The sequence below is a fragment of the Tiliqua scincoides genome, chromosome 5, assembly GCF_035046505.1.
Source record: "Tiliqua scincoides isolate rTilSci1 chromosome 5, rTilSci1.hap2, whole genome shotgun sequence".
In the NCBI taxonomy this organism is placed as follows: domain Eukaryota; kingdom Metazoa; phylum Chordata; class Lepidosauria; order Squamata; family Scincidae; genus Tiliqua; species Tiliqua scincoides.
The window spans coordinates 104944818-104969529 of record NC_089825.1 but is presented as its reverse complement, the minus strand read 5'-3'; the positions used below and the strand labels follow the sequence as shown (position 1 = coordinate 104969529).

Genomic DNA, 24712 nt, shown 5'->3' with positions numbered 1-24712 from the left:
GCAATACATGATTGATTTTACCAACTGAGTAACTGAGGTTGCTTCCTTGCATGTTCTTGAATTCTGTGATCTACATTCCATCCATGCTGAACAGCAGCCATTTTCAACTACTGTGCCATGGCACGTTGGTGTGCCGTGAGTGTTCCACAAGTGTGCCATGGGAATGTGGATAAAGGTCATTTATTAGTAGGGCCAATGAGGATGTGAAAACGCACCCCCCCCCCCCACTGGCAGCACGGTGCGCCTTGTCAATTGTCAAAAGACGGATGGTGTTCCTTGACAATTTTAGTGCCTTTTCAGTGATGAAAGAGGTTGAAAATTGCTACTGTAAAGAGATGTTATGATTTGGGTGGGCAACACACACTCACACTGTGCTGTGGATGCAGCACACAGTCCTTACTCCTCCAGACACATTGTTACAACTTGATCGTTCTTTCATCAGAATGTTCCAAAATTCAGCAGAGTTCCAATTATACCACCTACCCTTGTAATTCCAAGGACATAGTTCCTGCTGATAGAACAAAGTATACTGATTTTGTTATGAATGGAGTTTTCAATCTTCTTTCGGAGAGAATGCAAAAAAGCCACTCACCTTAATCAAGAAGCAGCTCTGTAACAGTCACTTGAGAAATTACTATGGTGGTTTTACAGATACACCTCGTTTTTAATGTGTCAAGTTTTTGCCTCTATTGCCTCTAATCTTCCTTTCTGCTCTTAACCTATTCATTGATAGATGAATGCCATTTTGTCATGCCCTAGTCTTGCAACTTGTCATCTGATGCCTCTGGCTGCAATGGAAGCAACAGGTGGTTCCAACAATGGCTTTTATTCATATATGTATTCTTTAGGGCTTTTAGCTAGGAATCTAATAACAGCAACTGTCACCCTGCAGATGCCCAATCTTGGAAGCTAAGCAGCATCAGGCCTGGTTAATACTTGGATGAGAGACCACCTGGGAATACCAGGTGCTATAGGCTTATACCATAGTCTTTTGGGACTGAAGGTTACCAACCAACTAATGAAGCTCAGAAGCTGAGGCTCATGAGAATACATGACAGGGTATATTTTCAATATTTGCTCTTAGAATATCAGAAAATAAACTTAAAAAAAAGCATCAGTAGGTTATAAAGGCTTTTGATTGAAGCTCAGAGGGAATTCCCAGATTGATTGATTGATTGTATTTAACTGTTACCCTGCACATGCCTGATCTTGTCTGATCTCAGAAGCTAAGCAGAGTCAGGCCTGGTTAGTACTTGGATGAGAGACCGCTTGGGAATACCAGGTGCTGTAGTCCATAGTCTTTCGAGACTGAAGGTTGCCAACCATTTATTTATTTATTTATTTATTTATTTATTTATTTATTTATTTATTTATCGTATGGCATATAATACAAGGACTTATATATCATGTAGACTAGATCAAATGTCAATGTCCAGTCCATCCATCCATTCAAGGACAGAGTTACCTTCTTTGAAAAAGTCAGACCATGGGCCAGTATACGCCCTCAGTTTGCAGCCAGACACAATGTGGTATATGGTTTGGTGGGATGCAGGGATTCCCAGATGCAGGGATACAACCTGATTATACAGGTGCCATCATTGGCATCCTTCAGTCTCGGGAGACTATGGTATCACGCTCTGAAAAGTGGTTCTGGAACAGCGTCAAGTGTGGCTGAAGAGGCCAATTCAGGAGTGACAATCCCTTCCACACTGGGAGCAAATGTAGTCTGTTCCTGGTGTGTCTCCCTGGCTGTGGGCCTTCCTTCTTTGCCTCTTTGCCTCTGTCTGTTGGGCAAGTGTCTCTTCAAACTGGGAGCAGGAGCATCTTTATAGTTAAGGTGAGGCATAAAGAAGCATTATATGAAGTAATGAGAGTCAGAACCATCAGAACCTTGGTTCATTCCACAGTCTGAGGTTTGGAGGAAGTAATTAAGTAAAAAAGAGCCACCCACACTGCATGCTTTGTGCAGATCTAGTGATGAATTACTGAGAAACAGCAATTTGAAAATTGACTCTTAGAGCTGATTTTCACACATTTGCAACTTAATAAGCACCTTAATCTTCTGCCAGTGCAATCTTATGCATGTATACTCAGATGTAAGTCCACTGTGTTTCATTGGGGCTTACTCTTAGGGGAATATGGATAGGATTGCAGCCGATTTTTTGTCATGGTAAGGGTTTCCAAAAATTCAGATCCTTGAAGGAGTACATGCTCCTTTTCTAAAGGAAATTCTTTGGAGTACATGCCCCTTATGATAGGCATAAGAATATAAGAAGAGCCCTACTGGATCAGGCCAAGGGCCTATCTAATCCAGGTTCCTGTATTTCAAAGGGCGCAATCCTAACCCACTTTCCAGCACTGACATAAGGGCAATGCAGCTCTGAGGGTAAGGGAAAACACATTCCCTTACTATGAGGAGGACTCCATGAGTGTCCCCCAACTGTAGGATGCAGCAAACGTCCCATTGGCACAGCTTTGCCAGTGCTGGAAAGTGCATTAGGATTTGGGCCAAAGTGGCTGACCAGATGCCTCTGGGAGCACACAAAAAAATAAGATAGGCTACCTCAAAAACCTGGATGATGTAGGGGCGGTCCTGGGGGGGGTTTAGGGGACAAAAGCCTCAGGTGCCACTTCTGCTTTCACCAGCCACTGCTGCCTCTACCTGCTCTCTGGAGCCATTCAGTGGGCAGGTGAAGCTCCGCGCTATGTCCATTGACACTATGAAAGCCTTCTGAGGCCTCCAGAGGAGAGTACCCTTAAACAATACTTAACTGCTTAATGGTGCTCCAGAAGCCTCAGACGGCTTTGGAGCACCTCAGAACATTGTTCAAGGCTCCATAGAGTGGGAAAGTATCCCCTGGGGGGGCGCATGGCATGTTGTGATCCTGTGCCCTAGGGCAGCACAGGGGTCAGGTCCGCAACTGGAATGATGTAAAGATTTATTTTTTTTTTGGTAAACACCAAACAAATCAGTCAAAATATACCACATCTATAGATATATGCATACATCTCACTCAAATGAAAATGTAAGTTTTCCATAGGTTTATGAATACATATAGGTTTACATTTACAAGACTTTCATTCAAATGCATGTCATTCAAACATGTAAATAGACATATTTATTATGCTGTTTACTATTCGTCACTGTTAAAAACAGAAGGGTCACATTTTTGTTTAAGTAAATCCATTTTCAATCCCTCTGATTTCAACAGGCAAAAATTTTAAAAACAATTATTTGAATGGTTAACTCCTTCAAAGAAAGAAAGAAAGAAAGAAAGAAAGAAAGAAAGAAAGAAAGAAAGAAAGAAAGAAAGAAAGAAAGAAAGAAAGAAAGAAACTGCCCAATCCCAATTAATACCTGCCTGGCACAGGCCAGTGCCAGCACTGGAAGAGGTTCCTCTGTATTAGGCAGGCAGGCAGGCAGGGACTATGCTGAGGCAGAGAGGTAAGGAAAATAAAGTTTTACATACCTTACTCCTCCACATCATGGTCCCCTATGGGTCTACTCAGATCTGTGTCATATCTCTGGCTGGCACAAATCTGAGTAGAGAGTTGGTGGTGTATCGATACAGGGTAGGAGGAGAGGAGATTGATAGAGTTTCAGATATCTGCCTGCTGCCTGCCCTACATGTCCCTTGGATGGCTGTTATCCCCGTATCATTCCATCTATCCCCCATTCTGTTCTGACTAGTGGATGCAGCAGTGTCGTTCAAATATGGCCAGCAGTAGTGAATGTGGCCATTTAAATGCCCAGTTATTATTAGGCTATAAAAGAGCTTAACCTGAGCTTCAGCATGGCCAAGAAGGAAAAAAAAAAATGTCAGGAGTTGTAGGACTGCTTCTTAAAAGAGATTCACTGCAGACTGATTTTTTTGGATGAACTGGGGGCACAGCTGAGAATGAGCTTCCATAGGGCCATTTTGAGCTCTGTGTTTCTCATGCTATAGATCAGGGGGTTCATGACTGGAGGGACCATGCAATATAAGATGGAAATGAAAAGATCAAATGCCGATGGGGAGCTGGAAATTGGCTTCAGGTAGGCAAAAGTGCCACTTACCAAAAAGAGGGAGATGACCAGAAGATGTGGCAAGCAAGTGGAGAAGGCTTTCTGCTTCCCCTTGGTAGATGGTATCCTTAAAACTGCTTTGATGATGCGGACATAGGAAAATATAACTACAGCAAAATAAATAAAACATAGACAACTACCAAAGATCAGAACCCAAATTTCAGTGAGATGTGAGTCAGAACAAGATATTTTAAGTAGCTGTGGGATTTCACAGAAGAATTGGTAGATGACATTGGAGCAGAACTCCACTGTGAATGCATTTCCAGTATGCAGTGTGGAGTAGAGCAGACCACCAATCCATGAACTGCTTGCCAATTGGATGCAGGTTTTCTTGTCCATCACAGTCTCATAATGCAAGGGGTCGCAGATGGCAACATAGCGGTCATATGCCATGATACCAAGGAGGAAGAAGTGGGACAGCATGAAGAACACAAGGAAGAACACTTGGCTGACACATCCAGAGTATGAAATGACTTGGGTGTTCATCAAGGAATTTGCCACTGACTTGGGAACTGTGACCGATATTGAGCCAATGTCCTGGAATGAGAGGTTGGCCAGAAAGATGTACATGGGGGTATGTAGATGAGGGCTATAGATGATAACTGTGATGATGAGAAGGTTTTCCACGATGGCCACCAAGTAGATGACTAGAAAAATGATTCTGTGAAATAACTGCAGTTCTGGGATATCTGAAAATCCATGGAGAACAAATTCAGTCACTCTTGAATGGTTGGACATTCTGGTGTTTAGCTTTTGGTTTGATGCCTCTGCAAAGAAGGATGTCTCTATGCCTCTGCTTCATGGACTGCACCAGTCTGAGAGTTGAAAGGATAGTCTCTGATCATCATTGTCTGTACATGCAGTGGGGGAACAGAAGCTCTATCAATGAGATTATTTATCTGTGTTTCTTTCTCTTGTGCCTTTTGAGGATTAGCCTCAAAGGACTTTGCTGTCTTGCTGTAGCTATACTGTAATGTATGGTACAGTGAAATGTATTGTATGTTCAAGAAGTCTGGGATTCTCTGGTACAAAACAAACAGTCTAATGCTATGGGCAATTTGCTGTTTTTGACCTTGCTCTCTCACAGTCCCTCCCACCCCCTCCTGCCTTGTTTACAGATGGGATGGGGACAGCAGGGGAGTGGTTAAAGAGAACTCCAATTCACACACACACCCTGGCAGCAGCTCTGGTTTTTTTGCGCAGTGCCACGGCTAGCTTTTTAAAGGGAAAGACTTGTGATTCAAGTCTTTTTGAGTTACATAAGTACTCTTGGTGACTTGGAAAGTCTGCCCATTAGGACTCATTTTTGAGTTGAGTCGAGTCATGGGGGGTGGAGACTCATGACTTGACTCAAGTCAAGCCATGCTGGATTCACCCATCTCTGAGTGATGGGGAGAATATTTGGTGAGGCAGTTGCATCTATGTAGCTGCTGGAAAGATTTGGTGTTGAGTGGTTTGGGCATTTGCTGAACATCTCTCACTTTTTCATGGTTTAATTGCCATGCCCAGAATGTCATGTCCAGAATTACCAGAAGACAGAGATATGAAACGTGACAGGCCACCATAAGGGACTGGTGGGCTGAGTTCCAGCCAGGAGGGCCACAAGTTGTGTGGCTCTTATTGTTGATATAGGGCTTATCCTCTTATCCAACACAGGTAAATATCTGGCATGGTGGAAAATGGACTTTCTGTGTAAGTGAGATGAATGAATGTCTATTTGCAGTGCTTGTCGAATCTGGGAAAAACATATTCAGATGGGCACCGCGTAGTAACCTTTCGCTTAACTATGAACTGCATACATGACGGTGGTCAAAGCACATCAAAGAGGCTCTTAATGAGGCTGTCAGGACCCCCATTGCCTGCAGCAGACTGTGTGTGTTGACACAACAAAGAGGCTCTTAATGCAAAGAAGAGGCAAACTATCTCCAATACTCTGTGCAGCCAGCTAGTTTGTGTCTGGCAGAGTGTGTCTGTTTACACAACAGAGGCACCAGATTGGACTGAATGTTCACTTAACAACCTAACTGCATAACAGCAGGAATCAGAGAACGTATCCCTGTTGTTAGTGGCACACGCCTGTACATCTCTCCAGATATCAAATATGGTCTGATGTCTTTAGATATTTTTTGTATTGCAGATCATATCTTGGATTCAGTGTGCTTCTCAAAGATGCCCAAGAGCTTGGACATGCCCAGTGGAATTCCTGGCTTCTTCCTTGTGTGTCTGGCAGATCCTCAAAGCATTTGCTTAATTTTTTTTAAATTTGTTAGTCCTTTGACCCAAATAGACCTTGTAGTGCATACCCACAGAGGAAAGGCTGACTTTTGTCAGTAACCCAACCAGTAATATGAAGATATTGTTATTGACAGAGCTGATATATACAAAGATCCAGGCAGTAGCTTAGCTAAAGAATGTGTAGCCGGGTGCAGAGCTCAAAATGATGCCCCGGAAGTGATGTCACAACCAGAAGTGACATCACACCCAGGCTTTATAAAAAATGAAAATCAAGGGAAAACCTGCCTCCTCCCCCCAGCAGCTCACCACCCACTTGCTCTGCCACCTCCCCACAGCCAGTGGCATAGCTAAGGCATCTATACACTACCTGGGATCAAAGAAGATTTTGTAGCCCCCCCTCCCATGACAAAATCAAATTTAATTAAATAAATAAATAAAAAGTGTGCCCCTTATTGGTTAGAGACACTGTGCTGGGGTGAAAAGGGACAGTTATTCTCTCCCTACTAAATATAAGGGGAGCACCATTTGAAAATGTGCCTCTTTACCAATTAGCAGGAGTAGCTATATTATAATACATGGAAATGAGAGCTGATGCATATTAACACCTTATTGGTTCCATCCTGTGTTATAATAACATCTCATTGGCTCTCAGAACAATCAGTCTCATTAGTCAGTTTTGAGTTAAGCAAATCCACCTTTTGTTCCATAAGGCAGTTGTGTTTTCATTATCTGGTTAATTGGCCATAACTTCTGATATAATGCAGATATTCCAATGGAGTTTATTTCATTACATTCTGCATTAAATTACCTTTCTAATGATATATAACATGATGGCATTATTTGTACATATCAATTTTTCACAATTTTGGTCACTAGTGTCAAGCTCAGCTTGTTGCCCCGCTAAAGCTTGTTGCCCAGTGCAACTGCTACCCCCTGCACCCCCTTAGCTACACCACTGGATCCAGGGTAGACTTTATGAAGTAGATGAATTAAAAGGGGGAATATTTCTGTTACGATGCAAGGGGTTTGCTTAATTAAAGCTGCACTGCGAACCTCTGAACCTGGGATGTGCATGGAGCTCTCGATTCAACAGGAAGCAGGCTCTCCAATGTGTTTGACTTCTCTCTGGACTCCCAAGCCTTGATGGTGACAAAGGCAGCTATCATTTTTCCTTGTTAATCCCAGTCTGAGCAATAGGAAGCCAGTTGATTACACTTGATTGCTAGCTATCAAGAGTCTACCCTACAAACAGAAGCTTTGGCTCAGTGAGTCAAACCTCACCTTGCCTGCTGAGCGTGTATCAGGAAAGGTGAATATGCTGGGTGACCTTGTCATGTCTGGTCCACCTCAGCTGCAACAGTGCACTAGCAGGTAGACCAGGGAAACAAGAGATCAAAGGACGTGCAGGGAGAGACTAAGAATGAGGGTTCCCATCCTAGACATCCTCCCTCTGGACATGAGCCGCTATCCAATTAAGGTGGGCTGAGTGTAATTGACCTGGGTAGTGTGGTGGCCTGGAGTTTGCAGTTGTGGTGTGCAGAGGGATTCTGTATCTCTTGTGCTTCCCTCTGTATTAATACTCATTCTAATATATGTTTGGTTTTGGGAATGGTAGAGGTGGTGTGCAAGAAAATAGCCCAGGAAGGGATAACAGGTAGAGTGGTGAGTCAAGTGCCAGCCTTAGGAGGGTACCTTCAGAAGATGCCTGTCATCTACCTATTCCTCCCTTGGGTATGGTATCATAGAAAGTCCCAGGAGTGAATTGCTCAATTCACCTCCTCTCCTTTCTCAAATAATCTTCACTTATCATCAATATACTGCCCCACCTGTATTCAATTTGCCACACATTTCTTGATGCAGTGTCATTATAACACACCAACAGAAACCTCCTGTGGTTCAGCTAACTGAAAAGATTTCAGTTCTACCATGCCATGACAAAGCCAGGCAGACATCAAATCACCTTTCAGCGTCATTCACTTGTTCTTCTGCAACCCCACCCTCCCCAATGGTTCTACTCCTTCTGCTAGTGGAAGACTGCATGCTAGCAGCTTGGTGGGGGGGTTTGTAAAGTTATGATACTCAATCATAACATCTGGGAAGCAATAACCATATGAATGCCATCGGGACCTTTGGTGTGTTATCATCACAGGATGCAGACAGTTGATCAATATGTGATACGAAATTGAGATGAATACTTTTAATTCCGCAGCATCTCTAGCATGATAAGCGTAAGAACGCAAGAAGAGCTCTGCTGGATCAAGCCAAGGACCCATCTAGTCCAGGTTCCTGTGTCTCACAGTGGCCCACCAGAGGCCTCTGGGAGCACACAAGACAATTAGATACCTGTATCTTCTTGCTACTCCCTTACATCTGGCATTCGGAGATAAGCTACCTCTGAGAACTGAATAATGTGAAGAAAAAAATCAGTAAAAACCAAGTGAGTCAGTCAAAGTGTACTACATTTATAGACAGAGGCATCCAAGGCATCTCACTCAATGCAATGTCACTATAGGTTTACATGTACATAGAGGTTTGCATTTACAATGCATTCATTCTCTTTGAAGTGGAAATATGTAAATATGTATTTTTAATGTCATTTACCATTCAGTTCTGTTAAAAAAACAAAACAGAAGGGTCACATTTTAACCCAAGTAAAACCATTTTTAGTCCCTCTGAATTCAGTAGACAAATGCTGGCACATGCTTCTCTTCGTCCTTCAGGCAGGCAGCATCCGTGATGAGGCAGCGAGGTAAGTAAAACAAAGTTTCACTTACCTTACTGCTCCACACCATGGTCCCCTCTAAATCTAATTGGATCTGCACCAGTTCATTGGCTGGCACAAGTCTGAGTAGAGCCCAGAGGGTGTGCAAAGGCAAGGTGTGAGTGGAGGAGATTGATGGTGCTGTTGATCCCCATACCCACTCTCTACCTGCCTTGGCTGACCCCAGGTCCATATACCCCACATTATTCCACCTACCTCCACACCATTCAAATATAGACAGCAGTAATGCATATGGCCATTGAAATGCCCAGTTAGGATCAGGCTGTAAACGTGCTTAGCTTGAGCTTGAGGATGCCCAAGAACGATGCCAAGAAAAAAATGTCTGGAGTGACAGGACAGCTTCTTAAAAGAGTTTCACTGCAGACTGAATTTTTTGGAAGAACTGGGGACAAAGCTGAGAATGAGCTTCCTTAGGGCCATTTTGAGCTCTGTGTTTCTAATGCTATAGATCAGGGGGTTCGTGACTGGAGGGACCATGCAATATAATATGGAAGTGAAAAGATCAAATGCCGATGGGGAGCTGGAAATTGGCTTCAGGTAGGCAAAAGTGCCACTTACCAAAAAGAGGGAGATGACTATAAGATGAGGCAAGCAAGTGGAGAAGGCTTTCTGCTTCCCCTTGGTGGATGGGATCCTTAAAACAGCTTTGATGATCCGGACATAGGAAAATATAACTAAAGCAAAATAAATAAAACACAGACCAGCACCACATGTCATGACCCAAATTACAGCAAGATACAAGCCAGAGCAGGAGACTTTGAGCAGCTGTGGGATTTCACAGAAGAACTGATAGAGGACATTGGAGCAAAACTCCAGAGTGAATGTATTTCCAGTATACAAAATGGAATAGAGAAGACCAATAATCCATGTACTGGTTGCCAACTGGATGCAGGTCTTCTTGTTCATCAGAGTCTCATAATGCAGGGGGTTGCAGATGGCAACATAGCGGTCATACGCCATGACTCCAAGGAGATAGAAGTGGGATATCGGGAAGAACACAATGAAGAACACTTGACCAACGCACCCAGAGTAGGAAATGACTTGGGTGTTCATCAAGGAATTTGCCACTGACTTGGGGACTGTGACCGATATTGAGCCAATGTCCTGGAATGAGAGATTGGCCAGAAAGAAGTACATGGGGGTATGGAGATGAGGGCTGTAGATGATGACGGTGATGATGAGAAGGTTTTCCATGACGGCCACCAAGTAGACAATTAGAAAAATGATGCTTTGGACTATCCGCAGTTCTGGAGTATCAGAAAATCCGTGAAGAACAAATTCAGTCACTCCTGAATGGTTGGACATTCCAGTGTTTAGCTTTTGGTTTGGTGCCTCTGCAAAGAAGGATGTCTCTCTGCCTCTGCTTCATGGACTGTCGCAGTCTGAGAGATGAACTGACATTCTCTGAGCATCATTCTCTATACAGGCAAAGGTGGCATAGAAGCTTTAGCAATGACTGTATATATCCCTGTTTTGCTTTTCTTGTGCCATTAGAGGATTAGCCTCAAAGGACTTTTCTGTCTTGCTGTAGCTATACTGTAATGTATGGTACAGTGAAATGTAATGTATGTTCAAGAAGTCTGGGATTCTCTGGGCCAAAACAAACAGTCCAATGCTATGGGCAATTTGCTGTTTTTGACCTTGCTCTCTTACAGTCCCTCCCACCCCCTCCTGCCTTGTTTACAGATGGGATGGGGTAAGGACTCTGCTGTCTTGCTGTAGCTATACTGCAATGTATGAGACTAAGAAATGTAATGTATGATCAAGAAATCTGGGATTCTCTTGGCCAAAACAAAGAGCCCAATGCTTTGCAACCTTGTATCATGCAATCTGCTGTTGCAGACGGCCCAATGATGGTACAAACATTCTGCTGCAATTTTTCATGATACAACTGCTGGTGTAAATTGCCTAGGCACTGCCCAGGTAAGGTGGCAGAGGGACCTGACCACTCTCCCCCACCACATTCAACACCCTCCTTGCCTCCTAACCCCCTGCAGGCTTACCAGCTCTGAATGTCCTTGGATCTGATGACATGTGAAAGGCCGTTGTGGCCTCCCTGCCAGCAGGATTTCTTCACTGATCACTCTCAACAGCTGTACAGTAGCCTCTGCCAGCACAAAGCTTGTTACACCGGCCGGGGAGGGGGTTGGATTGGGGCACATGTGACCTCTCTCTACTCCAGGAGTCTCAAATCTTTTTGGCCAGAGGGCCACATCAAATATCTGGCATGGTGATGATGGCCATAAAAAAATTTAAATATAAAATGCAAATAAATAAATTAGAGATGGAAGTTAGATGAATGAATAAATGAATGAATGGGCTCATTCGTTCAACCATCTCCGGCCCTCAGAACACCCTCCAGATGCAACCAGAACACAGCTCCAGTCATGTTGGTCAAGTGGGCCAGAGGCTTTCAGGGGACAAGAGGCTGGCCGCAGGCCAGATAGAGGCTCGCAACGGGCTGCATCTGCCCCCCCCCCCCGGGCTGGGATTTGGAGACCCACAGTGCTGCAGTTTTGAAAACAGTTTTGTATAATAAAAGTTTGGGGGGGAAAATACATACAGGAAATGTGCTTACCACTCCCAAAGTTAAAAATTACAGGCCTAATCAAGAAATGTTCTTTATACTGAGTCAGATCCCTTTTGCATTCCTTTCTGTACTCTCTATGCTGCCTGGTGGTAGCTCTCTAGGATTTCACACAGGGAGTCTCTCCTAATGTAGATGGAAATTCTTGCCAGCACTTCTGTGTTCAAAGCATATGTTCAACCACCAGGACCCCCTGAAGACCCCCTGACATATGCTTACCACTGATGGGCCTTTCTCTGCTCTTCTTACTCTCCTACTCTACTATCTCAACTGGCCCCTTCTCTCCGCATTCCCTTTTCCTTTCTCTCTCCCTCTTCTTTTTCCAATCCAGCAACTGGAAGGCAAAGGAGAAGCAGGACAGGCAATATGGTGGACATACATGGGACCACAGACCAATCTGCTTCTTTGTGTGACCACTTCCATTGGCTGGGCCTGCTACCCAATCAAATATGGTCTCCCAGCAAAATACCCACCAAGTTGAAAAGCTCTACAGGACTGAATTTCAAAAGCATATTTGTTTCTTAAAAAACACATGCTGGCCAATGATCTTTGTGTAAATACTGGAAACTGACAAGCAGTTTCCAGAATGCTGTTTTGAGTTCCTTATTTCTCATGGTATAGATCAGCGGGTTCATTACTGGTGGTACCACACAATAGAAGATAGAAATTAACACATCTATGGTGGATTGAGAGTTAAACATGGGACTAAGATAGGTAAATGAGCCACATATAATATACAGGAATATTACAAATAAGTGTGGCAAGCATGTTGAGAAGGCTTTTTGCTTTCCTTGGCTGGAAGGGATCTTTAAAACCGCTCTGAAGATCTGAACGTATGAATAAATAATAAACACAAAATAAACAAGGGCTATGGAAACTCCAACACAGAGGACCCAAATTTCAACAAGAGAAGAATCTGGGCAAGCCAATTTTAGTATATGTGGGATTTCACAGAAGAACTGATCAATGTCATTGGAACAGAATTCAATGGTGAATGTATTTCCAGTATACATGATGGCATAGATGAGCCCAGAGATCCATACACCGGATGCCATTTGGATGCATGTTTTCCTAGTCATCAGAGTCTCATAATGCAGTGGGTTGCAGATGGCCATGTAGCGGTCAAAAGCCATGACACCGAGAAGGATGAAGTGGGATGCCAAGAAGAAGACAAGGAAGAACACTTGGCAAACACAGCCAGAGAAGGAAATGGCCTGGGTGTTCAGGAGGGAATTTGACATGGATCTGGGGACTGTGACGGATATGGAGCCCAGATCTTGGCATGCCAGGTTGGCCAGGAAAAAGTACATGGGTCTGTGGAGGCTGTGACTGTAGATGATGACTGTGATGATGAGAAGGTTCTCCATGAGGGCCACCAGATAAATGACAAGGAAAGCAATGAAGAGAAGAGGCTGTAACTCCTGAATATCGGAGAAACCATGGAGAAGGAATTCCGTCACTCTAGATTGGTTGGTCATTGGATGTTTTGTTTGATACTTGTAGAAGAAGGAGGATAAAAGTATATGTTAGGGAGGAGGTGCACAAGTACAGGCTTATTGAAGGATAATGGGTCTCCTATGTAAGTCAGGATTGGGGTCTGGATAATCTTTGGTCCATTCTAAATAATGCCACTTTGCTACAGATGCATTGATGGGGCAAGGTGAGAATAGGATTGGGCCCAACTGGAATTGGGCCAGTGCACAGAGGGGTGTACAACAGAGGAATAGGATGCTACTGTTGTAAAATAGCTCCTTTAAAACAGCTTCTGACAGACCTGGTAAGCCGGCTATGGGGATGAAACGGTGCAGGGCGAGAGAGGAACAGGGCAGTGGAGGGGGCAGAATATTGGGCAGATTGTGGAAGATATTGATATATCTTGATATATAGTAGTGATATCCTAATACAGGATTTACAAACTGTTTCATGGATTAAATGGGGATCCTTTTTTGCAGCAGCGTTTTCAATAGTCTTTCATATTGGGATAATATTGCCTGCCTTGAGCTATTTGATCATGGGTTGGAAGCCATTTAGCCTGGTCAGGTTAATTTCATAAAATCATATAATCATAGTAGAGTTGGAAGGGATCCAAAAGTTCATCCAGTCCATCCCGCTGCCTTTAGCAAGAAATCTTCCCAGAGTATCTGTACCAGGTGCCTGTCAAGCCTTTGCTTGAAGATCGCCAGTGAGGAAGAATCCACCACCTCCTTCTGCAATCTATTCCACTGCCAAACCGCCCTGACCATCCAGAATTTATCTGTGACCATAATTTGCTCCTCAGATTCTCACTTAGGGTGACACAATGCAGATGGGGCTGTGGATTTGGGGGATCAACCTGAGGCACCAAGACAAGAGACAGGAACTAGGAAGGGGCATACTGCGGGGAACATCCCTCTCACTGTTGTCGAAAGTTTAGCAGCAGAGGCCTGGCAGTAAGGATGCCAGTGTCCTCGTTGGAACGCTTCACTGGCCCAGATAGACAGGAGTGGTAATGTTTATCCTTGATCCAATGACAGGTTTAAAATGGGAAACCAAACTCTCAGAAATGTGCAGCGCAATCCTGTCTTATGCTGGAACAGGCAGGCCAGGAGGCTTGCGCTGTATCCAGCGCAAGATAGGGCCCCGAAGTGGCTCAGCCAGTGGTAAGGGGAAGCCAGCGGTAAGGGGAAGAGTTTCCCCTTACCTCCAGGTAAACCACTACATCACCAATGGGTCTTCTCGAACTTGCACCATCTCCTGAGGTGGCGAAAGACCGAGGAGAGCAGAGTTGTTTGAAGCCGCTTTGCGCTACTCGGGTATGGGGACCAGGATCCGGCATAACAGCCAGATCCCAGCCCTCTCTCCTGCTCCCTGCCTGCCCGACCCCAGGGCAGCACTCTGCCTGCCCTCTCCATCCCAGAATGCCTCCCTCCCACCTTCTCCCTGCCTCCTCCCTGCCCTCCCTAGACCCCTGCGTTGGCCGAGCTCGGCTGACTCAACTTACCTAGGGGAAGCTGCCGTGGAGGCTGGATGCAGCCTCTGTGTGCCAGCACACCTCCGCGCACTGGTGCAGCTTCCTCCTAAAGAGGCGCAAATATGCTTTATGGCACATTGCGAGCCTCCTGGGCTGGCGCCAGCCCAAGAACCACCCAGGATTGTGCCCTCAGTAATACATAACGGATCTCGCCATACCAACTAAAGTGACTTCCTGGCATATTCCTGGCTGTTTTGCACTACACCCCACCTAAGCTGAAAACAGATCACTTTCCTTAATTTTATGGGCAATGCAACAACGGTTGCAACACAGAATGCTCACCCCATTCAGACCCATTGCTATGACTTTGTTTTTTTCATGAGAATTTTCAAAAATTCAGCAGAATTCCAGCAATATTACCGAAAAAGCCACTCACCTTAATAATGAAGCAGCTCCCAAAGTTCTGTAACAGCCACTTGAGAATGTTCTATGACAGTTTTGCAATTACTATGATTATGGCCAACAACTTTGGTGATTTAGAGAGAGACCTCTTGTTTTTTTTAAATATATTTAGAGGTCTTTACCTCTAATCTTCCTTTCTGCTTTTCATCTATTGATTGATAGATGAATGCCCTTAAAAATAAAATCTCTCTTTGTCATGTCCTTTTCCTGCAACTTGTCGAGGGAGAACAACTGATGCCTCTGGCCACATTAGAAATCACAAGTGATTATAATGATGGCTTTTATTCCTCTCTGTATACTTTAGTGCCTTTAGCTAGGAGTCTAATTAAGCTCAGAAGCAGAGACTCATGGGGGTATGTGTCAAGGGTATGTTTTCAGTACTTGCTTTTAGAATCTTAGATAATAATCTCAAAAAAACAACAACAACAACAACAACAAAAAACCAGCATGTTTCAGTGGATGCAAATGGAAGCTCAGGGTGAATTCCCAGTTGCAGAGATACAGCCTGATTATACAGATGCAGTGTAGTTAAGATGAGGCATTAAGAAACATTATATGATGTTAAACAATGAACCATCCTATGAGCCAAACTTTACATAATTCCAAAACTTCTATCTGAAGTTTGGCTGGGAGTAATTTGGTGAAAACTAGCACTAGCTATGCAGGCTTTGTGCTGATTTATTAGTAAATGTCTTGGACAAATAACTGAGGGTGCAATCCTACCCTGCACTAGAACAGGCAAGCTAAGAGGCTTGCACTTTATCCAGCGCAGGATAGGGCCCAAGATGGCTCAGCAAGAGGCAAGGAGAAACTCTTCCTCTTACCTCTGGGTAAAGCATGCTGGCCCTTATGGGTCTCCTTGGACTTGCACCATCTCCTGAGGTGGCACAAGTCCAAGGATTGCTGAGCAACTTAAAGCCAATCCAATCTCCCCGGAAATGGGGGTTGGGATCCGGCATAACTGCTGGATCCCAGCCCTGCCTCCTGCTCCCCACCTGCCCGCCCTGGAGTGACCCACTGCCCGCTTCCCCCCACCCAGAAACACCTCTCTCCCGCCTTCCTCCTGTCCGCCTCAGAGCCCAGCCAGGCCGACGTAACACAAGCAGAGGAAGCCAGCATGGAGGTTTGTTAGCCTCCTCAGGCTGGCACTCCTTTGAGGAAGACTTGGCTTCCTCCCAAGGACCCATTGCATGGGTGCCTCAGGATTGCGGCCTTAGAGTTGCTTTTCATGCTTTATCAACTTATGTTTGGCCAAGAGTAAAGCACTTTCTTTCTTTCTTTCTTTCTTTCTTTCTTTCTTTCTTTCTTTCTTTCTTTCTTTCTTTCTTTCTTCAAGTTGTTCCAAAAATTCAGATCCTGAATGAGTACATGCACCTCCTTTTTCTTTAAAAAGAATCAGTTCAGAGAGAGAAGTAGACTGCTATCCCCGTGCCAAAACCCATCCAAATCTAGCCAAAGCTTACACTAAGTTATGTTTGTGCATGCCTGTTGCCTCTTTCTGGGATAGATGTCCATAATACTCTCCTACAAGTGTGACCCCATTGCTCCCCGAAAAGGTGAAGAATGTTTAACATTGAAAGTCTGCTTTGAAATGTGGGTGGTTGCTGTGCAATCCCAGAACCACATACCTGTTACCTTGGGAACCAACTGATGCTCCTCTGTGGGCCAGCAGAGGGCAGCAATCACTCAGAAGCCTGGTGTGGAGGCTACTTGAGTGGGAGGAAAAGTGCCTGGGTCAGTTTCTGCCAGCAAGAAGTCCATCACAGAAGGGATGGAAGGGAGAACTCAGGAGTGCTCACTACCATCACCACCCTGTCCGCAAAGGAACCTGCTAAGTTGAAGAGACACCAGCTGGATCCATGAGCTGACAGCTATGAAGGAGGGGCTTCTTGCCCAAGGAACTAGAGAAAGAGAAATAGGGGGCAGTGGGTACTTCCCTGCTGCAGTGCCCATTCTCATGCAAAGCCTCCTCTAGGAAAGCTTGTGTTTCTTACCTCTTCAACCATTTTCATGAACCAGCTACCCAGGGTCACTGCAGTGATGCCAGTGAAATGGATAAGAGCGGAGGAGAACAGAAAATTTCTGAGACTGCTCGTAGTGGAATGTACCACCATCACTCCAGAAAGGTGGTACCCCATCTTCACCACTAGAGGATGGTGATAGTAACGGGATTTATTTTCAGCATGGAAAGTTTTCGTTAGATTATGTTTTTACTTCATTTTGGAATTTGTCTCTGGATCTCAAGTACTGAATCTGAACTTTTGTTTGTCTTTGTTTTCCCACATCCCATTTTTTTTTTAATTCTAGTACACTTTTTCTCATGTTTTGGTTAAAACAAACCTTCTTTCAGTGTGTTGTGTGACCGTATGAACCATTGGTTAAAAAGGGAGAGACGGCACACAGGGATATTGGTCAAGCTACTCTGCCTCCTTCTCCCTCGTGAGGCAACTCACTGTGCAGGTTCTTGGTGTGCAGAAAGACCCATGGCTGAGTGGACAGCTTGAGGCGAGTGCAGTGGTGTCACCAGTGAACCTGGCACCCAAGTTGGCAATGCCGTGAAGTGACATGATGTTGTGACATCTTTCAACATTGTGACATCACACGACATGACATCACTTCCAGGTTTTCCTCTTAGTGGTTGGGGACAAATTGTGTGGTCACAATTGACAAGGTCACAAGTTGTGTGGCTCTTATTGTTAGTAGAGGCCTTATGCGCCTTACCCAACATAGGTGGGAATGAACTTATGTTGCCATCACTTGTTAAATCTAGAAAAACATATTAATCTCTCCAGAGATCAAATATGCTCTGGTGTCTTCACGTGTTTCAGTTGCTGAAATGTGTTCCACACCAAAGCTTTGATTCAATGTGCCACTCAATGTGATACTCAAAGGCTTGGACATGCTCAGTGGTATTCTTCACTTCTTCCTTGTGAGTGGCGGAACAGCAGATTATAAATTGCTTTTCAGCATTGCTTAAAATTTTTTGCTTTGGGCCTAAGAGACCATGAAAAGCATAAACACAAGGGGAAAGCTGACTTTTGTCAGTAACCCAACCAGTAATAAGAAAATATTATTATTGGAAAGCTGAATTATACAAAGAACCAGGGTAGAGTACAGGAATTTAATAGGGGAATATTCCTGTTACCATGCATGGGGTCTACTTAATTAAAGCTGCACTACAAGCATCTGAACCTGGGATGTACAATGAAACAGTGGAGCTCTTAATTCGCCAGGGAAGAGGTTTTCTTATGTGTTTTATTCTGTCTGGGCCAGGTCCTCCAAAAGGAATTTTATCAGGGGGTACAAAGTTTCTTTTGGGTGAGGGTGAGGGGTGAAACAGAGCTTGGGAGGGTGGTGATGGGCCAGCACAATGGGGGCAGGGAGGAGTGAAACAGGGTAACAGGAGTGTGGAGACAGCTGGAAAAGCCTTTGGAGCCCAGGTCTACCTACCCGTGTAGCATCAGCAGCTAGATACAGTAATGCAGAACACCAAACACTCTCCTAAGCCTCTCTCAAATCTTTTAAATACAGAAAATCATGCAGAAAATTACCATCATCCTATTTAGACTCACACTAGAATGGAAAGTGTCCTGTGCCTACCAAAACTTGCTTCTGCAGCAGCTGTAGTTCCACAGCTGTGTCCCTGAGCTTCTATACACTCCTTCATGCTAAGCGGTTCCACAAGCCAAAGAGCTATTGCAGCAGGCCAGTTCCTCCCAGATTGGACACTATGTTAAGTAGCGTCATGTATGCATTCCTCAGCCCAGCATATATTGCTTACCAGTAGCTGCAGCCACACACTCGTGGTAGTGCCCCCATCATCCAGTGTGGACAACAAGTCTGAGTAGATGGGAAAATGTAAGATCCCAGGAAATTTCTGGGTCCCCTCCTTTGGCTCCTGGGCTCCCTTTTTGACCCTGGGCCCAGGTACAAATTACCCCCTTTACCCCCCTCTCCTAGGCCCTGGTCTGGGCTACCTAGCCTTGAAGGTGGGAATGGCAGCTATCATTTTTCCCTTTTAATCCTATCCCAGTCAGACATGGAGGAAGACAGTGGGCACTTGATTGCTACCTATCGGTTGGCAACCCTCAGTCTCGAAAGACTATGGTATAAGCCTACAGCACCCGGTATTCTCAGGCGTTCTCCCATCCAAATACTAACCAGGTCTGACCCTGCTTAGCTTCCAAGATCAGACAAGATCAGATCTAATAAAAGATCTGGCTCAGTGTCTTCAACCTCACCTTGTCTGCTGAGAATTTAAAAGAAGTCGTGGACGTCCTAGGTGGTAGCCAGGAGTTTGTGGTTGAGGTATGCTGTGGAATTGAGTATCTCTTGTACTATATTACAGCCCAATCCTATGCATGTCTACTCTGAAGTAAGTCCCATTATAGTCAATGGGGCTTACTTCCAGGCAAGTGTGGATAGGATTGGGCTGCGAAGATTCATGTTTCTAATCAAGGATTGTTTTTGGAAATGGTAGATGTGGTGTGCAAGAAAAGAGCATAAACGTCAGTTCATTCAAATGAAGTTTCTCTATAGGTTTACATTTAGGTTTCTAATTGAAATGCATTCATTCAACTGCATTGCATTCATTCTTTTAAAACAGAAAACAGATAAATATGTTTTTTTAATGTCATTTAACATTCAGCTCTGTTAAAAACAGAAGGATCACATTTTAAGTAAAACCATTTTTAGTTCCTATGATTTCAATAGGAAAAAAAATTTATGTCCTTAATTCTCCCACTAAAAGAAGAGTTTAACAGCCCAATCCTAACTGGAGGCTGCCTGCAGGTTTCGGTAATACTGGCATGGGATCCACTGCGTCCTGCAGACAGGCAGACAGGGACCATGTCAAGGCAGGGAGGACTTTTAATTAAAATTTCACTGACATTCGTCCTGTGCACCATAGTCCCCTCAAGCTAAGGGGATATGTCAAGGCAAGGCTGGAGTGGAGGACATCAGTGGAGCTGTTACCGTCAATATCTACCTGCTGCCCACTGCCATCCCTGACAGGTCCCGTGCAGGCCCCAATCCCCTCATCATGCCACATAACCCCACCCTGTTCTGCTCTGTGGAGGTACAGTGGATGTAGCAGTGGAGGTTTAAATATGGAAAACAGAAGTGCAGGTGGTCAGGGAAATGCAGAGAGGATTAGGCTGTACAAGTGCTTCACTTGAGCTTCAGCATGGACAAGAAGGAAAAATGTCAGGAGTAGTAGGACTGCTTCTTAAAAGAGATTCACTGCAGACTGAATTTTTTGGAAGACCTGGGGACAAAGCTGAGAATGAGCTTCCATAGGGCCGTTTTGAGCTCTGTGTTTCTCATGCTATAGATCAGGGGGTTCATTACTGGAGGGACCATGCAATATAATATGGAAGTGAAAAGATCAAATGCTGATGGGGAGCTGGAAATGGGCTTCAGGTAGGCAAAAGTGCCACTTACCAAAAAGAGGGAGATGACTATAAGATGAGGCAAGCAAGTGGAGAAGGCTTTCTGCTTCCCCTTGCTGGATGGGATCCTTAAAACAGCTTTGATGATCCGGACATAAGAAAACACAACTACAGAAAAATAAATAAAACACAAACCAGTACCACATGTTATGGCCCAAATTACAGCGAGATATAACCCAGAGCAGGAGACTTTGAGAAGCTGTGGGATTTCACAGAAGAACTGATAGATGACATTGGAGCAGAACTCCAGTGTGAATGTACTTCCAGTATACAAAATGGAATAGAGAAGACCACCAGTCCATGCACTGGTTGCCAACTGGATGCAGGTTTTCTTGTTCATCAGAGTCTCATAATGCAAGGGATTGCAGATGGCAACATAGCGGTCATACGCCATGACGCCAAGAAGGTAGAAGTGGGATATCATGAAGAACACAAGGAAGAACACTTGGCTGACACATCCAGAGTAGGAAATGACTTGGGTGTTCATCAAGGAATTTGCCACTGACTTGGGGACTGTGACCGATATTGAGCCAATGTCCTGGAATGAGAGATTGGCCAGAAAGAAGTACATGGGGGTATGGAGATGAGGGCTGTAGATGATGACGGTGATGATGAGAAGGTTTTCCATGACGGCCCCCAAGTAGACAATTAGAAAAATGATGCTGTGAAGTATCTGTAACTCCTGAATATCGGAAAATCCATGGAGAAGAAATTCAGTTACTCTTGAATTGTTGGCCATTGTGGTATTTAGCTTTTGGTTTGTTGTCTCTGAAAAGAAGGATGTCTCTCTGCCTCTGCTTCATGGACTGCACCAGTCTGAGAGATGAAAGGACAGTCTCTGATCATCATTGTCTGTACAGGCAGTGGTGGAACAGAAGCTCTATCAATGAGATTATTTATCTGTTTCTTTCTCTTGTGCCTTTTGAGGATTAGCCTCAAAGGACTCAGCTCTCTTACTGCAGTAATAATACAATGTACTATCCAATGAAAATATGGGGGTCCCCATAACCATGGATCCCTTAGCTGCAAATTCACTTATCTTGCCTCTGCATGCACCTCCCACATGGAACCCCTCTGAAGCTTCGCCTCGACTCCAGAGGGTCATCTGAGCCCAGCAGAGGCCGTACACAGCAGTCCACAACTTCTGTCAGGCTCAGAGTCATTTCTGGTTTAAATAAAAAACAAAAAACCAGAAGGACAGGGGAGGAGGCGTTTGCCCTTATCTACAGTTTCGCTTAACCTCATGGAAACGGGGCATGCCTGTAATGTATATTCAAGTAGCCTGGGATCCTCTTTGAGAAAGCAAATAGCCCAGTGTTCTGGGGGCAGTTTGTGGGCAGCACGTGGGAGGAGAAAGGAATGAAAGGGAAGAGGAAGGCAGGGGCCAAGCAGAAGGTTAGAGGGGGCAGAACTCAGCAGCAAAAGCACATGAATGATCTTGTCCCCCATTTTCCAATATACCCACCCCTTTCCTTTCCGCATAGTTCTGCCAGCCAAGTTTCTTTGGTCTCTGCTGATCTCCACACATGTGCGGGAGACATTTTGGGACTAACAACTACCTTTAAAAAATGACTTCTGCTTGGTTATAAACCCTGCCTAGTCCAGATGAATTTCTGTTCACGTGTATTCTGTTCACTTTCCTTCATAGGCAAAACTATTGTCACAAAATTCCTTTTTATTGCATTTGGACATGTGCTCCTCAGACACTGAGGCAAACACAACAGGCTTCTGATTTTGCAGAAGGACTATGCCAAGGCCAGTTTCACAGGCATCACACTATTCCACCAGTGGTGGAATCTCCATCCATGTTGTAATATTTCAAAACTAGGTGATTTGTTAACTTTGAGCTGTTGGAGTGCTGAATCACACTCAGAAGAGCCACCTCCAAGAAGCACCTGAATCTGATGCCCAGTGGAATTCTTGACTTCTTCCTTGTGGGGGCAAGGTCCTCATAGCAGACCATCACATGCTTTTCAACATTGTTTAAAATTTTCAGTTATGTCCTTTGGGTGAAAGAGACCACGAAGAGCAGAAATATAGGGGAAAGACTCACTTTTGTCAGTAACCCAATCAGTAATATGAAGATATTATTGGCAGAGATGATATATATATAAAGATCCAGGACATATGTAAGAAGCACAGAGATTTAAAGGGTGAGTATGCCTGTTTTCATACATGGGGTTGTCTTAAAATTAATGTTGCCCTGGAAACCTCTGAACCTGGAATGTGCAATGAAACAGTGGAACTTCTCAGTTCACGAGGGAGCCCCCCCCCACCATGTGTTCGGCTTCTCTCTGGGCTTCCTAGACTTAATGGTGACCATGACCACTATCATTTTTCCATGTTAATTCCAGTCTGACCAGTAGGAAAATGGAGGACACTTGATTGCTAGCTATCAAGAGTCTACCTTACAAATGAAAGGTTTAGCTCATTTCAATTTCACTTTCTGAGAAGGAACAGAAGAGGTGGATGTGCTAGGTAACCTTCTCTGTGCTTCTTGCAGAGTGTGGGGGGCTCTGCCACCCCAGCTGCAATTGTGCAAATTGTAGACCTGGGAAACAAAAGGTCAAAAGGCATGCAGGCAGGGATTAAGACTGAGGATTCCAATCAGAGCTGTCCCCGGCAGGAAATGAGGACTAAGATGGAGGCACAAGTGGGCTGACTGTGATAGATACGGGTAGTGTGGTGGCCAGGAATTTGTTGTTGGGGTTTGCAGAGGGATTTTGTATCTCTAGTGCTTTCTGTGCATTTCCACTCATGTTTCTAATCTATGGTTTTGGGAATGGTAGAGGTGGCATGCAAGAAAATACCCCAGGAAGTGGTGGCAGGTAGAGAGTTTAGTCCTTTCCAGCACTGGCCTTAGGAAGATGCCTTAGGTAAATGTGTGTCATCTACCTATGCTCGCCTTGGCTGTGGTGTCATAGAAAGTCCCAGGATTCACCTTCTCTCCTTTCCCATATAGTTTTATCAATGGGATACTGTCCCACCTGTGTTTAACTTGCTATACATTCCTTGATGCAATGACTTAACTGACCTGATATCCTCCATGGTGCCATCCAACACAAACCTGTGATTCAGCTTATTTAAAACATTCTAGTTCTGTCATCCCAAGGCATAAATCAGGAAAACATCAAATCATTTGTTAGCATCATTCACCTGACCTTCTGCAACCCCACCCTCCCCCTTGTTCTACTCCTTCTGCTAGGATAGCCATTTTCAACCTTTGTCATCTCACGGCACACTGACAAGGCACTAAAACTGTCAAGGCGCACTATCAGGTTTTTGACAATTGACAAGGCACACCAAACTGCCAGTGGGGGGGGGCTCACATCCCCCATTGGCACTACTAATAAATGACCTTCCCCCAAATTCCTGTGGCAACCTCTCACGGCACACCAATGTGCCACGGCACAGTGTTTGGAAATGACTGTGCTAGGAGAAGCCTGCATGTAAGCGGTGTGAGGGGAAGAGTAATGTTTGGATACTCATCCGTACGTCTGGGAAGCATTAACCATACAAAGGTCATCAGGACCTTTGTTGTTATGAGTACAGGATGCAGAATGTTCATCAAAGACATGGTATGGACTTGAGTTGAACACTTTAAATTCAACAACATCTGTAGCATGACAAGCATAAGAACATAAGAAGAGCCCTGCTGGATCAGATCAAGGGCCCCTCAAGTCCAGCTTCCTGTATTTCACAGTGACCCACCAGATGCCTTTGGGAGCACACAAGACAATAAGATAGACTACCTCTCAAATCTGGATGGTGTAAAGAAAAAAAATCACTAATACCAAGCAAGTCATTCAAACTGTAACTTATGTACAGACATAAGCATAAAGATAATTTCACTCAATTATTATTATTATTATTATTATTATTATTATTATTATTATTATTATTATTATTATTATTATTATTAACAGTATTTATATACCACTTTTCAACGGAAAGTTCACAAAGCAGTTACAGAGAAAAATCAAATAACTAATGGCTCCCTGTCCCAAAAGAGCTAACAATCTTATATATATATAAGATTTCAATCGGGCAGAAAAAATTATTCATGTCCTTTATTCTCCCACTAAAAAAATAAAATTAAATTAACGGCTCAATCATAATTAGTGCCTTTAAAGTTCCTTAACCTGAGTTTCAACTTGCAGGACAGGTTCATAAAAAAGAT

The 24712-nt window shown here is 44.2% G+C and overlaps 4 protein-coding genes across 4 annotated transcripts; all 4 read right to left on the bottom strand.

Moving 5' to 3' along the window:
* Positions 1-3853: 3853 nt before the first annotated feature.
* LOC136652882 (olfactory receptor 14A16-like) lies at positions 3854-4804 on the bottom strand. The gene has a single exon (XM_066629810.1). It carries the CDS (start codon positions 4802-4804, stop codon positions 3854-3856), a length of 951 nt encoding a protein of 316 aa, XP_066485907.1.
* A 4633-nt stretch (positions 4805-9437) lies between these two features.
* Positions 9438-10388, bottom strand: LOC136652881 (olfactory receptor 14A16-like). The gene has a single exon (XM_066629809.1). The coding sequence runs from the start codon at positions 10386-10388 to the stop codon at positions 9438-9440; it is 951 nt and encodes a 316-aa protein (XP_066485906.1).
* Positions 10389-12191: 1803 nt separating this feature from the next.
* LOC136652880 (olfactory receptor 14A16-like) lies at positions 12192-13148 on the bottom strand. Its single transcript, XM_066629808.1, has one exon. The coding sequence runs from the start codon at positions 13146-13148 to the stop codon at positions 12192-12194; it is 957 nt and encodes a 318-aa protein (XP_066485905.1).
* A 7172-nt stretch (positions 13149-20320) lies between these two features.
* Positions 20321-21271, bottom strand: LOC136652879 (olfactory receptor 14A16-like). Its single transcript, XM_066629807.1, has one exon. It carries the CDS (start codon positions 21269-21271, stop codon positions 20321-20323), a length of 951 nt encoding a protein of 316 aa, XP_066485904.1.
* Between the last annotated feature and the right edge of the window lie 3441 nt (positions 21272-24712).